The following is a 15,881-nucleotide window of genomic DNA, read 5'->3' as shown; positions in this document are numbered from 1 at the left end:
TTCACGTTTCCATCTTTGTTTGGAGAGAGCCTGGATCAGCAGTTATGCATTGGTGGGGTGGAAGGGCTGACAGACACGCCTGCTGCCCTTCTGCCAAGCCAACTGACTGTTCCTTGGAGAAGGATTGAGCAGTGGGAGTAATCATTAGGAAATGCTTTTCAATCAGCCAGGCTGGCAAGTTCAGGGTAATTTTAGATTTGCCATACAGCCCATCCAAGTAGTGTGCTGGTCTCAGAATTGAGGGCCTGGGTTTGCCATCTAAGTGGGTTTGACACAGCTTTTCCATTAAAAGCTTATATGTCTCCAAAGAGAGGAGTCTGTCCTGAGATGCACACGCATAACATCACAAATCCAGGGAAAAACATCTACTATGTAAGTTTAGGTGGGTTAGCTTCAAGCATTAAACTCCCAGAACAAATAAAAAAGGGGGCAAAATTCACAAGAATTGCAAGCACCAAAAGAAGGAAGCAGAATTTGAAGGACCTGCCCATTTATGATTTACAATTTGGGACCAGTGTTATGCCCTGGAATGTAAATCTTACAAAACCACCAATGTGGTGGTTTCCAAAAAGCTTGTCTGACTCCATGGTTGTGCCTTTGGCTTCTCACTTCCTAGCTGAACTAGCTCACTTCTGATCCTCTGGGACCAGAGCCTGGGGCCATTCACATGTCAGCTTTGCACACAAGTTTTCTGAAATCTTCTGGGGTGGTTGTCAGAGCCATAGTGATTTGCCATGTTAAACCCATGAAGCTTTGTGAGACCCATGGAAAAGGTGGAATCATTTCTTCTCTTTAATGAGAGCTCAGCTAAGCCTTAGAATGAGTCCCAGGTGCCTCCAGCCGGATATTATTAGCACTTGTTAGGCATTATTATGGATAAAGAGATGGTTTCCTATAATATTTCAACAAAGAGATAAAAGTTGGGTAAGTTCTAATTAAAATTTAATTATTTTAATCTGGTTTTCCATCACCACCTACAAATCTGGCCGCCTGCTTTACAACTTCTTAGTTTTGTTGGGGTTTTTTGAAGCATTTTTTGCAAAATACTCTTCACTCCTTTCTTCCAAGCTCTAAGCAGGCAACACACATTTTTCTTGTTCACATGAAAAGCGTTTAACAGTAAATTTATTACAAAAGCCACTGCTATTGTTCTAACTTAATATTGCAGAGGAAATGCAATTATGGCCAATGAGCAGATTAGTCCTTTTTTTAATCCCCAGTTTGTCTGATTAAGGTAGATAGAATTATAGGGAAGTGCCTTGTGAGTTAAACAGAACACAAAACCATTTATTTTGCCCTGAAATGAATGGTTTGATTCACACAGGTTGTGTGGTGTCTGTGTGATCTCTCACTGGTCACCTTTAAAATGTATGGGTTTGTTGGAAGTCAGATCTCTGCTATGTCCCCATTATAAGCATTAAAGTCTCTTTGAATCGTTGTAGGAGATCTTACAGAAGGGGACTGTGGTATTTATTTATATTTTAAACTCATTGTAGCCACCTGCACTGGTTCTCTTAACAGATTTCATTCACTCTCAAGAAACAAGTTCTGTCCCGCCCCAATCACTTGTGTGCAACATACACCACAAGGGGGATGCCTGTGAACATCCCAGTTTTGGGGCATCTGTTTAATAATCTTTAACAATTAATAGTTGTTTTGTGATGATTCTTTGCTGCAGTCTCTCTTCCTGCCTGCCTGCAAGGGAGGGAAATGGGAGATGTCTGTTCTCCTGCTGTTAGGGAGGAGGCTCTCCCTCAAGTGGGTTGTGTGTCCTGTGGTCTTAGCAATGGCTCAAATTATCAATCCCAAATTCTTTTCTGGTGTCATTTGTTATAAATTCAAGCCATTCTTAGTCCTCCAGCTCTACTATTTCTTCTGGCACTTACATGCACAGATTTTAATCTGGACTAATCCAAATATTTCTTTTACAAATCTCTGTGTTGATGACTGGTTCCTGCGGATGCCAGCTCTAGTTTTGAAGAGCCTCCTGGTTCTGCTCACAGAACATAGAAATGACAGAGGGCCAAGGCATCCCAACAATTAGAATGAAAAAGAACTTGCATTTCCCCACTAAAAGCAGAAGTAAATCTCACATTTAGTAAGTAAACTTAATTCCAATTATTCACTGTTATAATTTACATTGATGAAGAGTTGCCACTGCCTCTTGACCACTTGGCTCCTATTTCTTTCACAGCAGCTTGTCACCCTCCTCAAAGGCAAAGCATCTGGGCCACAGCAACTCCATCCCATCCACCACCTTCTGCTCCACGGCGCCTGGCCCTGATCTGCAGCTGTGTGAGTGTTTTAGGGGCCCTGGCTGGAGGTAAGGAGGTGCTGTGAGGGAACACAAACCCCTGGAACCCCCATGCCTTTGTGGCTACATCTGCAGTTGCTGGCGGGCTGGCCGGGCTGTGTTCGTGGTGTGATGGGCACATCGTGTGGCCAGAAAGGAGAAGTGCAGATTCTGCTTGACCTTTTCCCTGAGCTTAATCCTGCCACTCGGTCCAGCTGTGCAAACAAGTGGTAAAAGGACGCAAATAGCCCAGCTGCTGGCATTGGACAACACACCCAACTCAGATCTTCCATGCTGACGTTAAAATACTTGTCACTCCAGTTTTCCCTCTGTTCTTCCTTAATCCTGCCTTATGTATTTTATTGGTCAGCTGCCACAAGTGTGCTTAAGTTGTATTTTCAAGTGGTTCTCCAAAGTCAGGAAGAAAAAACAGCAGCTACCTTTTTGGTAATATTCAGTAATATTCAGAAATATTCAATAATAGTGCAGTGGTGATCTTAGATGAGCAATGAGAAGTGTGTAGGCTTCAGGCAAGTCTTCTCATGGCTTTATAAAGAAGTTAAAGCAGCATGGCTGAGCTTGAACCTGCTTATGTAGGCATCACCAGAGCAGCTGTCCAGCTGAATGACTGGATTCCTTGGGAGCCTGCTGTAGTTCCAGGACCATAAGTCGCTGATTAGTGACATCAAATGTCAAAACAGAGAAAATCTGCAGCCCTACCTGGAGAAGAAGGTGTGGGAAAAGGGAAATGTGCAGGGCTGAAATTCCCAGCAGCATCAGAAAAATTGAGAGAGAGAGTCTGGGAAACAGAGGCTGGAAAGAATTAATCTAGGTAAGAGTAATTACCTGCACTTTTACTAGTGGGAAATGGTAGGTGAAGGAGCAGGATCAGGAAGTTACAGGCAGTCAGGAGCAGGAGTCCTGTGCTGTGAATAAATCAGATCCTGTTCCCAGGGTGTGTAAGCAGGATCACAGCCTGACTACCACACCGGTTCTGCCCAAGTACAGCCAAGCCCATGCTGGAGCTTTGGATCAGTGTTGAGCTTCAAAGAAATGTGGCCCAAAGAATGAGAATGAAGATGAGAACAGAGAGAATGGTCCAAGATGTGGATATCCTGACCTCTGGGGAAAGGAATAGGGTTGTTAGCCTTGAGAAGAAAAAGACAAACACTTGCAAACAAACACTTTCAGAGAAGGGTTAGGCATCCCAAAGAGAGTCCTGAGCAGTTTGCACAAAGACTAATTAATATTGTTATCAGATGAGGAACAGAGAGGTTAGGTCCAAGCCCTGCATTTGCTGACGTCTCATCCATCCCAAACATTTGCATTGCGAGACTGAAATTTGATGCTGAAGATAGTGCAGATGCTATGCAAGAATATATGGTGCACCTCCAGGCTTCAGGTTTCATCCCAGAGAGCTGACTGTCTGGCTTGGAGCTTGAAACCCTTCAGGGTAGAAAGAAGTAACAAACTGATGTGCCAAAGACACGTGCTGGATAACTGCAGGTTACTGCAGTTAGGGGCATATTAAAACTCTGAATGCATACAGCTGGTGTTCATGATGGATCCAGTTCTGTGCAAAAAAAAAAAAAAAAAGCATATTCTCACCACAAAAATAACTTCTCATATATCACAAATACATTGCTTTCAAATCTGATCATCATAAGGAAGCTCTTATTTAATGTCATAGATATGAAGATTACTGCTGAATCGTTGCATCCACCGGTGCAGAGAAATCCATTGTCTTTGCTGGAAAACCCAGGTTTGAAAGAATCCTGATGTCTCAAATCAGAAAGGAAATATCCTTGTTATTCTTTGCCAGTCTTGTCTGAGTTTGGGCGTGAGTTTGGCTGGGTTGACCCTGTATTATAGATCAAATAGGGTTTGATCTATAATAAGGGTCAATAAGGGTTTAATAAGGATAATAAGGGTTTGGGTTTGATCAAGTTTCTCTACAGCAAAGTTCCCAACAAAGCCAGACGCCAGCAGAAGAAAATCAGTATTGTCCCCCTGAATTTCTTAAATAACCTGTCCTTCAGATCACCAGCTAATTCCCCCCTTGTTTATTGACACGCACCCAGCCATCCCAAGGGCAGGGGAAGGTTTCTGGCGCTCTGGCTGTTCCTGCAGACATCCTGGCCCTTGTTTGGTGGGGGCGGAACAGGACGCAGAGCTTTCCTGCCGGGCCGAGGCTGCAGCCGGCTGCTATTGAGCTCCCAGAACAATGCCTGGCAGCTCCCGAGTCATTGAAACCAGCTAAAAACAGCCCAGCCTGGCGATGAATCACGGCCCCATCCGTGTTTGCTTCCGCTTTTCCACTCAGAGGCCTGAAATCAGCACGGCCTCTACCGGCAGGCAAGCGGCTCCCCGGAGAATGAGCAATAAACAACGTTGTAAAGGGATTTTCCTTCACAAGGGCTTTTCTTTCACAAGGGCTTTGCCTGCCTGAACGCCAATAAAAAGGCAACTCTAGAAAGTGTGCATCCGGGGCAGAGAGAGGTGCAGCCTGATGGAAGAAGACTTGCAGTAACGTGCATCAGAGAAACCCCAAATACAGAAATACTACACGGGAACAGAGATGATCCTGGATTTGTCGTGGCTGTGAGTTCTTCTGAGAGCACCCACCATGTTCTGCTGCAGCGTTACAGCTCTGCTTCTTGAAGCAGCCCTGGAAAAAATATTCCCACTGTGTTTGTCTAAGGGAAAAATGTAAATGGACCAGCTGCCAGATGTAAGTGGGGCTGGCTCCACTGGGTGCAGCAGAATAAATCCAGTTGGTAGCCACTGGGAATCTGGCCCATAATACTGGGATGGCAGAGCTGGAGCAGGCTGCAGGAGTGTGGTTAGGACCAAAGCATTAGCCAGGGATTTGGGATACCTGCTGCCAAACTGATAAGCAAACCCAGGATGTCTCTTTGGTCCTTCCTGGCCTAAAACTGCAAATAATATTGTCTTATAAAGTGCTTTATCAGAGACTTGACCTCTAAAATCTTAGTGAAGAAATAATCTCCAGGAGCAGGTGACATGGACAAAACCCAGAATCAGCCAATGCACAGCAACAAGGAGAAATGTTTGTATTTCTGCATGAAATGGGAACTTGTCAGGATACATCCACTCCAGCCACCAAGGTGTGGCCAGGTACAAACCCCAGAGCAGCCTGCTTTAAAGCTTCCCAGGAAGAGGGCAGGGCACGGCCAGCATCCCACAGTGTGGCAGCACATTTTTCCACCTCTATGAAAAATCCTGAGCGAGGGAGAAAGGTGCTGGCACAGATCAGCCCTAGGGCAGGTCCTGCAGCCTGCAGCTGTGCCCGGAGGACACCGGCATCCCTTGGCATGCCCGTGCAGTGCCCGTTGCAGTCACTTTGCAGCGGTGATGTGCAGGGGCACAGCTGCACCTGGGGAGGGTCAGTGCAGGGCTACAAGTGGAGAAAAATTAAAACCCTACAATTCTAATAAAGATTTGTAGGGAACGGTATGTTTATTCACAGCGCTGTGGATGCATTGCCTTTGGGGGGAGGACTCATTGCCTTTCAGTGGACATGCGCACCCCTGAGAACTTCTGATCTTTTTTATTACCCTGACTAATGTCAATATGCATAATAATTTCACAATAGGTTCATGCATATTCATTCTGCTTACAGCTAGTTACACTTGTACTCAGTTGTTGTCAGAAAGCACAGAAAGAACCCTTGGGTCACTCTGCCCTGTCTGTTTCAAAGTCCGAGGAGTCTTTCTTAAATTTTTTATCTTTTTAGTAGAAAAGGCGCGGGGCCAGCCCGTGAGGGGCGGGGGCGGGGCCAGGCAGGGTCACGGGGGGCGGGGCCGGCGCGTGTCGCCCCCGCCCGTCCCGCGCGGGGTCAGCGCCGGCCGCGGGGGCGGGGCCGCCCTCGAGCTCCGCTCCCATTGGCTGCCGGGCGGCGCGGGCGCGCGCGCGCTGACGCGGCCGGCGCTGCCATTGGCTGCCGGCGCGGAGGGGGCGGGGCGGGGCCGGCGCTGGGTGAGTGAGGGCCGGGGCGCGGCGTGAGGGGGGTCCGGGGGGATCCCGGGGGTCCCGGGCCGCGTTCCCTTTGGAATCCTGGGGCCCCCGGGTGCGCCGCCTCCTCGGCCTCTTTGCCTTTACTTCTTGTCTTTTTGCTTAATTGCCGGTTTTTTTCCCAGCGGCGAACAGAAAGCGGGCAAGGAGAGGAGCTTAAAATAGCAGCCCTCAGATCCCGCAGGCCTGAGAGGCGAGAGCGGTGTGGGGTTTTTTTTCTCCCCCAAAACAACTCCAGAAATGGTCCCCAGCCAAAACGGAGCTGGCGGGAGACGGAAATTCCATCAGCATCCGCTGTGCTCAGTGCATTCCATCAGGGGAGCGATCCCCGCTTCCTTGGATAGAGCCCCCCTTGGACAGAGCCCTCCTTGGAGAGAGCCCTCCTTGGATAGAGCCTTCTTTGGAGAGAGCCCTCCTTGGATAGAGCCTTCTTTGGAGAGAGCCCTCCTTGGATAGATAGAGCCCTCCTTGGAGAGAGCGCTCCTTGGATAGAGCTCTACTTGGATAGAGCCTTCTTTGGACAGAGCCCTCCTTGGATAGAGCCCTCCTTGGATAGATAGAGCCCTCCTTGGAGAGAGCGCTCCTTGGATAGAGCTCTACTTGGATAGAGCTCTCCCTGGATAGAGCCCCCCTTGGATAGAGCTCTCCTTGGATAGAGCCCTCCTCGGACAGAGCCCTCCCTGGATAGATAGAGCCCTCCTTGGATAGAGCCCTCCTTGGATAGAGCTCTACTTGGATAGAGCTCTCCCTGGATAGAGCCCCCCTTGGATAGAGCTCTCCTTGGATAGAGCCCTCCTTGGAGAGAGCCCTCTTTGGATAGAGCCTTCTTTGGATAGAGCTCTCCTTGGAGAGAGCCCTCCTTGGACAGAGCCCTCCCTGGATAGAGCCCCCCTTGGATAGAGCCCTCCTTGGACAGAGCCCTCCTTGGACAGAGCCCTCCCTGGATAGAGCCCTCCTTGGATAGAGCCCTCCTTGGAGAGAGCCCTCCTTGTCCGTCGCCTTTATGCCCTGGCCGCCAGCTCCCTCCCGACGGTGTGAAAAACCTCAGGGATCACTTTTCAGGAGAGATCCCTGCGGACCTTCCCTTTGAAATGAATGAAGCAGCCCCACTGTCTCCCTCCGTTATCTAAAAACACGGCCACGGGTATCGTTTCTGTGAGACAATTGAGGGCTTGGGTGTTTGGGCTGTTTTCCCGTGGTTTTGAGGCCAGTGGAAAGTTTCCACCGTGCCTATAGCTGTGGTACATCCCTCAGTCCTGCCCGAGGATTTGGGATTGCTTCCTCCTGTCGCCAGGGTTAATCTGGATGCGTCGCCGCCACAGGCAGCCTGACGTCTGGATTTTTTTGGGCTTGTTGGGAAATGGTGAGAAAGCTCGTTTTCTAGGCGCTCGTGTAGCTGGGAGTTGCACTTAGTGGCAGTGGTGTTCTTGCTTTGTTGTTAAATATGACTTTTTGCCCGGCTGTTCTGTGTGTGGGGCGTGTGCGACATCCCCGTCTCGTTTGTGTCCGGGTGTGGTTTGGGTATCCAGCTCTCTCTGAAGTTAATTGAAATCAGCTGCCTGAATTGGAGACTTTGGGAAATGCAGTGAGATCTCTGGTGTCCCTTTAAATACCCTTACAAATCCTGCAGTAAGCAGATTTACTCTCACTCCTGTGTATTGGCAGGTTTCCTGGTTTCTCTTTAGCATCCAATTAGCTTCTGGAGATTTAATGAACCTGTGAGCCAGCACTTGCTCTTTTTTTAAAAGACCAATGGCATCGTAGAAATGTAAATCACTGCATGCTGCCTCCATAAGATAACAAGTGATCTTAACGTCAGAATATTTGCCCTCCTCCACACAGTCAGGAAAATAACAGACTGACTGTGACCTGTAAGTTTTATTTTATGTTGCTTAACACATGTTTTTCAGATTTAAGGTCAAACTAAGATGTTTTTACAGTTGTTTTTACTGGGCTGACACCTGACCCAAACCACCAAATCTGGAGGAGGTAACGATGTTCAAATCCCTTTGAATTTAACGTGGCATCTTAAAAATAAAGCTGCCATGAGGTCAACTTTTGGTTACAGCACATTCACTTTTAAACTTCAGAGGCTGCTTTGATGCCTTGTTAAGCTTTTCTTCCTTTTATATATATTTTTAAGTCACGTAACAAGGGCAGATTTATTGATTACATTTTTTACAACAACCCCACGGCTTTGTGTGGAAATGCAACCTTTCCGAGGGCAGAAGAGAGCAGTGCAGTCCAGTTCAGCTAACGTAACGTGCGTTGAGTTGGCTTTGGTAACAATTTTAGGAGTGGGCTGGGGGTCCAGCTGTGGGCTGGGGGCCACGGGGTGTGGGCTCGGGCTGTGCTCGTTCCCCCGGGATCAGCTGCCGGCGCCGGGAGGGGACGGGCGGCTGCGGGGCTGCCGCAGGTTGTGCCTGCGCTGCGGATTCGGTCTCCCCTGGAGACCCGGCGCGTCCTCCCGCCGCTCTTTGTTCCCGTGCCCGTGGGAAAACCCCGCTTGTCGGAGGGAGGGGTGGATCATAAAACGAGACTGTGACAAAAGAGCTGGCGGCAGGAGAGAGTATCATCTTGTTTCCCACTTCCAAGGATTGTTTGGGAATTCTTTCTCACCTCATTTTTTTTTTAAATTTAAATTTCTTCTTAGCTAAGTTTGGTGTTGATGCTCCCTTGGCTGGTCTCTTTGCTGGCACCATCAAAACCACTCTGTTGCCATTTCCCTGCTGCCAGCACCCTGGTTTGGGCTGCAGTTGCTGGAGGAGGCTGTGTTGGGTCTCCTTCATTTGGCTCACGGGTTATCCTGCAGCAGCTCCTCACCCAAACCCAGTCAGTGCAAGTATTTCCATTAATTAATTTCCCAGAGAGTTAATTTCATGAAATGCAGAGCTGAGCTCCAGGTTTGAATTTTACAGCCTCCTACCTCCCTCTCTAACTTTTTATAGCTTCTTCTTGCTTCTGGGTGGCTTCCACTTCAAGGTTTTGGGTTTGTATCTTTAAAAAACGCTCAGTTTTCCACCCCAACAGCCTTCAGGGCTCAGCCACGCCACAAGGTGCTTCATGTCCTAGTTAATGATGTCTCCTTTGTCCCCAGTGTTGGGGACATTGGCCATCAGTGCAGGACTCCGGTGCCTGGTACCAAGCCCAGGTTTGTTCTGGTGTGGCCAGGCTGGAGTGAGATTTTCCCTGTGCGTCACATCCTCTGAAGCAGAAAATGCTGCTGAGATGTGAGGGTTTGCTCTTTCCGCTGTCCCACCTGGTGTACCGAGATGCTCCTTTATGAATTTTGGGGTCTCACCCCGATCATGCTTCAGCTCTTTGTTATTGGGCAAACCCAATTTCTTGGCGTGGAGACAAGGGGGGACACTGAGATGCCATTGCTGTGTGCTGTGTATTCCAGAGAGCCCGAGGCTCAACACCGTCCCGTGGAAGGAGCTGTGTCCGGATGGCCGTGGATGTGGGAAGATCACCTTCTGAAGAGTCGCTGAGCGGGAAGGGTGAGGCCGATGGCAGGTGGGACAGCACGGACACGGGGATGGACTTCCCGGAGCTGGCAGGGAGCCTGCACCAGCTTCTAGGGACAGAGGAAGCCAAGCCCAGCCTGCAAGGGACAGAGGGTGTGGCAGTGAGCAGACACAGTCACATGGCCACTGACCTTACTCACGGAGGCTCCAGCTGCTGCCCAGAAGTGTCTTCAGCATCTACATCCAAATTTCCCAGAGCAAGAGCAAACTCCTCAGGGAAAGAGTTCTTAGTGGATACCGATGCTGATGGTGACCCTGTGCCTTGTCGAGCTGGCCGCTGGCTCCTCTCCTCAAAAGAGCAGCAGGTGAGAGGGTTTGTACCTGCAGGTGTTGCTGCACCACCAGGAAGTCCCAGGAGAGGTGGGGACTTGTTTGTCAGGGCTGTCCCAACAAGGGCTTTCTATCTCTCCCAGCCAGTGTGCCCACCCGTGCCCAGGCTAAGATGTGTGGTGGGGAAGGGCTTGGGCTCCAACACCCAAGCTGTTGCTTTCATTCCATGTTGCCAGTGCAGAGTTGGGAACTTGCTCAGGACAGTGCCCTTTAGATAAGCCTCTTGCTGCCAAATGACTCGTGCAGCTTCCCAAGCCCTTGAAATGCCTTTCCTTAAAAACAAGCCCTGCTCTGAGCAGCTGCAGCCCATCCCACAGATGGAACAGGGTTCCACTTCCAGCCTCTGCTCATGGTAGGTCCAGGGTTGGGCTTTTATCTCCATATCCCGGCACAAAGGACCATTTTTTCTGGATGCTGTGCTTCATTTCATGCACTTCTCTCTCTCCCTTTCCTTTCCCATCCCATCCTCAAGCAGGTGAAGGCATCGAGTGGTTGGGAGCCGGTGTCCAGCCCTCCCAGCCGGCGCAGCTCTGCCGAGGAGAACATCTCTGCTGGCAGCCACCACGATGCCCATGTTGGCTGTCGGAGACAAAGTCTGGGAGCTCAGTCCCCGTGTCCTTCCACCCCAGAGCTCCTGCGGCCCCAAACCCCGCCCAGCCCCCGGAGCCGCTCCGTGCTGAGCTCGGCCCTGTCCTCAGAAGGAAACGGCCCCTCCGAGGAGCCGTCCGGGAGCTTGCCAGCCAGCACGGACGTCCCTTCTGCAGCCACCACGGCTGCCCGGGAGCTGAGCTGCCGGTGGGCAGTGGAAGGCAGGGCCCTGCAGAGGCGGCAGCCCCCGGGCGCTCTGCTCGATTACCGCAGCAGCGTGGGGCGCATCCGGGAGATCTCCTCCTACCAAGCCGATTACTGGGCCTGTGCCATTCCGGATTCGCTGCCCCCGTCTCCGGACCGCAGCTCGCCCCACTGGAACCCCAACAAGGAGTACGAGGACTTGCTGGACTATGCTTACCCGCTGAAGCCGAGGTACAAGCTGGGAAGGATACCAGAGCCTTTCCTCCATGACTCAGGAATAGATCTGGACAGCTTTTCTGCTTCTCCTGAGGGCATGTCCAGGTCCACCAGCATCTATGGCCGAGTGGGGCAGGCTCGTGGAAGCAGAGAAAATGGACTTTGGGAGTTTGTGGCCTCTGCAGAGAGATTCTCCACCCCAAGGCCTGGGAAAAGAGGCTGCTCAGGAACTGGCTCATACTTTGAACCTTCACCTATTGCCAAAGCATCATTTGCAAGGAGTGCTTCCTCTCACCTTTCCAGAGGTTTTACTAAGGATGAATCATCTGGGCCAAGCTCACCTGGGCACCTTGCTGCCAATGGGAGAAGCTGGGATACCAGAGGAAGCTCCTGTCCAAACTACACAGGGCAGGTGAAAAGCACCAGTGGGTTTTTACCCACCACAGGAATGCTCCCCCTGAGGAAGGAGTGGGAGAGTGATGAAGAATTTCTTTCCCTGCCTCCAACACTGAAGGAGCTGGAAAGGCTGGCTCAGTTTTTGTCCAATCTCTCCTTAACGATAAGGACGCCTGGGTATGACCACCATAACCTTCCACATCACAGCACCAGCAAGCAGCCCCTTTCATCTCGGTTGGCTCCTTTTGAAGAAGTGAGAGGTGGGGATGACAGAGGGAGTACTGAGGGTTATGCTGGGCGGTGGCAACACCGCAGCTCCCAAAAGCCCAGCTGGGAAAACACAGAATTGTATGGCTGGATCCACAGGGATCCTCCCCACAGGCTTCATCTACCAACTGGTCTCAGGGACACATTGGATAGGATGTGCCTAAATGAACCACGGGTCAAGGGGGATCCAAAGAAGAGCCAGCAGAGCGAGTCCCTTATCCAGTGTGTTAAGGTAGGCTGAGACCAGAAATAAAGTTTATTCTGGGAAGATCTCACATAAAATGTGCCTGTCTTTATGGACCGATTAATTAAAGCTTCCTGTTCTGCATGATGTGTCCTGCCTGGCAGCTGGTGGTAATTTATGCAGGGGGGCTCACCAGAGCAGATAATTCCTTCTGATGGAGCCAGAACCCATCTTGCTTTCCCTGGGGCTCAGTGTCACAGGCCAGGCTGGGTGGAGATGTGGCACTCAGCTGGGTCCCCCAGCCCACCCGTCCTGCAGCGCTGCTGCACCGGGCAGGAGCTGCAGCAACTCTGAAGGGTTTCCTGGTTATTTTGTGGATTATTAAATTCATCCCAGCACTGTGCTCTCACCCTCCTCTCCATCTTCTTCCCACCCCAGTGCTGGGACGAATTTGGAAACCATGCTAGGCTGTTTGCACAGGAGTGTTAATATGCTCATAGCTGCAAACTCATTCCCTCCTCTGGTATGGAAATAACTCTGTTGATTTAAAAGCATCTTCTCTGTATTTGTCATGCCAAATTGCAATGCCAGGGAAAAGCACTGCTTTATGGAAAACTCCTGAGGAGCAGGAACAGGTCTTGAGCCTGATTTTGGTGCCAGCAGAGGCCCCTGGGTTTCATGCAGCATCTTACAAAAATAATCCCTTACCGAGACACTTTAAAAATAAATGAAAGCACTTAATTGAACGAGACAATCCCTTGGGGAAAGCAGCTGCAAATTAACTGTATGGCTCTGTGAAGAGGATGAGGATATCTCTTGGGTGGGAGGCGGTGGAGGCCAACCTCTCCTTTAGCCTGGGTGCTACCAGCCTCCAGCACCTCACTGTGCAGACATTTCATAGTGAACACAGTGAGTGCTGGAACTGCTCAGGAGTTTAAATTAATTTTTGCCTGTTTCCTGTTGACCCTTGGTTTCCCAAGCTTAGAGATGTTTTGTGCCGGGGTCGGAGAGGAACAGGGAGCAGGTGCTTTCCAAAACACCACTGGCTCACCTTCTCATGTCCCTGCGCTGTCTCTGTTGCAGAAATAGATCCGTGACCCCTTTTTTATGCTTTGTTGAGCAGATGTTTTGCTGCCAGCTGGAAGAGCTGATCCGTTGGCTGTACACCGTGGTGGATGTCACCGGCAGCTGGGTGCCACCCTCGCCCGATGCCGAGAGCGTCTTGGCATCGCTGCGCCGCTACCTGGTGGGTGTCACCTCCTCTTCCTCCGCTCTCCTGTGCTGCAGGCAGTGGGAAGCCAAGCATCTCTGGAATGGTCCAGGGTGCACTGGGTTTGCCAAGCCAAATTTGGGAGCACCAGGAGCCTACTTGGAGGAAACTGCTCCTTGGGCAACCTGCCACAGGTGTGTGTTTCCAAAACCCTTCTAAGACACGCTGCTCTCCTTGCTGTGCTAGGAATTCAGGAAGGATGTGGCTGACCACCGGAGCCTGACTGAGAGCGTGCTGGAGAGGGGAGAAGCTCTCCTGGACTGCATGGCATCGAATTCACCAGGTGAGGAGGAGCACTTGTGTGGGGCTGCTCATGGACACGGGTGATGCTGGCCAAGGCATCTTCCCCCAAATCACTGGCTCAGCCTGGCCAGCACCACAGCACACACTGAGTGGTTGCTCTGATGATGTAGAAGAAGGGATTTGTAAGGGGTGGGCTGTAGCTGCAGTCACCAAACGGACTTTAGAGGTCAAGTTGCTGCATTATAGATAGGCTTTCTTGCAGTTCCAAAGGTTTTTTTAAGACCCCCCCGTATTTCTGTGTCTTCATGATGAACCTGGCACCTCCAGGGTCAGTCCCCACCCCCTGCAAATGCTGCATCGCAATGGGGATGGGATGTACAGCACATTATTGATTTTTAACACTTGATTTCCTTCCAGTGTCTGCCTGGACAGGCAGAGCTCTCAGCTCTGGCAGACACTGAATTATCACATTCCTGTCACCTCCATTCGGGCGTTTTTGCTTTCCAGCCTTGAAAGACACGCTGGCTCTGATTGCCAAACAGTCGGAAGAGCTGGAAAGCCACGCAGAACACCTGTACAAGTCCATCCTGGCTGCCGTGGGGGGCAAGGACGCGGGGCAGGACAAGGAGGGCTCAGCACACAGCTGCTCCCTGGGTAAGCAGGGGCAAACCAGCAGGCAAAGAGGGGAGGAAGCGCGGGGAGAGAAACACTCGAGTTAGCAAACACCAGACATCAGGCTCCAGTGTTATTTCTTTGATTCTGTTTGGAAAGCCTGAGCAGGCAGCAGGGAGACTCAAAATAGATGCCCTGCCATGTTTAACCGTGTCAGGGAAAGAGCAGTGCGGGTGAACCAGCTGATGAAACCCAAGAGCACGAGGGGAGCGGTGGCAGCTCCGCAGGGACGGGGCAGGCAGGTCCCTGTCACTCAGGGCTGGGGATGACAGCAGTCCAGCAGACACCTGCTCTCCCCAGATCCCTTGCACAGCACAGGGGAGATGAGGAAGGGATACGTTTCAGTTTGGTATTTTCTCAGAAACATTCTGGTTGCTGTATGATGGTGGGAAAGGGAAACAAGTGATTTCAGGTATAATACAAGGGCTAGAAAACTTGTTTGTTTATTTCTTGACCATCTCCCTTGAAAGAAGATAAGAGGCAAGTGTTTCAGGGGTGTCAAACTCGAAAAACAGTGTCTTAGGTAGGGTTTGGTTTGTTTTTGAATTGCTGCCTCTACCCAGCTGTACCCTGTGCACTGGTGCGATGGGGGAGTAGAGCATGGGGTTTCTTTCTTTGTCAGACTGCAGGCAAAGCACAGCATCAAACACCTCATTTTATTTCAGGTGCTGCCTCTGTCAGACCTAGGCTGCGTTAGCCCATTTCAGGAGGGCTGAGAAGAACTGCAGCAAGCACCAAACCACCTCCATCACCTCTCCAGAGATGCCAAAATCTGTGTCCAGTTGCCCACGGGGCTGATTTCAGTGCGGTTTTGTACCATGGCTTGAGAAAGGTGCCCCATACAGCAGGTGTGCTGGGATGTCCAGTTGTGTCAGGAATGTACAGCTGGTTTGTTTTTTTTTAACATAGCTTCCCTTTTTTTACTGAAGTGGGCTGTTCTGTTAGCAAAACGTCAGGAAGTTTTTTAACTCAGTAATCCATAGTGTGCCGTGCGCTCCCTAAGTAAATCCGTGTGATTTTAATAGCCCTGTTCTCATGGTTTGTTTATGCCCATCAAAAATAGGTGTGAGAAGCCAAGAAATAGCAACTCCTTCTGGTTCTTGGGAGCAAACTGAAGGCCTGTTTATAATTACCACTCCCTGCTGAAGCAGAGCCTACTTAACTTTCAATTTTGTTATTCATAAACACAAAAAGCTGTAATACTGAATCCAAATAAAATAATAAAGAAGTGAGTTCAGGCAGGGAGGAGCCAGGTTCTGTGTAACCTGCTGGTACCTGCTGTTGGCAGGAGCTGTGGTAGTGCTGTGCTGGTTTCCTGGGGTGAAACTGTGCCTTCCCACTTCTAGCTACTGCAGTTAAATCACTGCTGATGACATCAAGGGTTTCCAAACCCCAACAGAAAAAGGGCAGCTCTGAAGCAGCATAATAAGGTAAGTGGCCAAGAAAAGTTACAGAATGTTGGTATGTGGCTTTAATTAACCTTTGACTTGAACGGTGATGATGTATTCTGTACAAGAACACTGTGGCTTCCTCCCATTCCTGTGAACAGAACACAGAGAAGTTTCTGTTCTGCACAAGTAGAAGGTGAAAGCACAGTTAAACTGAAGCAGTTACAGCAAATAATTCATTGAAGTTTGTGCAGGAGGATTGATATTC

The 15,881-nt window shown here is 50.1% G+C and overlaps 1 protein-coding gene across 1 annotated transcript; it reads left to right on the top strand.

The window, feature by feature from the left end:
* The first annotated feature begins 6,249 nt into the window (after positions 1-6,249).
* On the top strand, positions 6,250-15,515 carry CEP68 (centrosomal protein 68). The gene is given in 8 exon segments (XM_085576123.1): positions 6,250-6,292; positions 9,732-10,160; positions 10,661-12,088; positions 13,164-13,286; positions 13,497-13,593; positions 14,061-14,184; positions 14,186-14,207; positions 14,891-15,515. Coding segments are annotated over 7 exon segments (2,229 nt in total). The 5' UTR covers positions 6,250-6,292; positions 9,732-9,776; the 3' UTR covers positions 14,942-15,515.
* The last annotated feature ends 366 nt before the right edge of the window (positions 15,516-15,881 follow it).

The sequence above is a fragment of the Lonchura striata genome, chromosome 3 (assembly GCF_050655825.1).
Source record: "Lonchura striata isolate lonStrDom1 chromosome 3, ASM5065582v1, whole genome shotgun sequence".
Lineage (NCBI taxonomy): Eukaryota > Metazoa > Chordata > Aves > Passeriformes > Estrildidae > Lonchura > Lonchura striata.
This window is presented reverse-complemented; position numbering and strand designations above follow the sequence as displayed.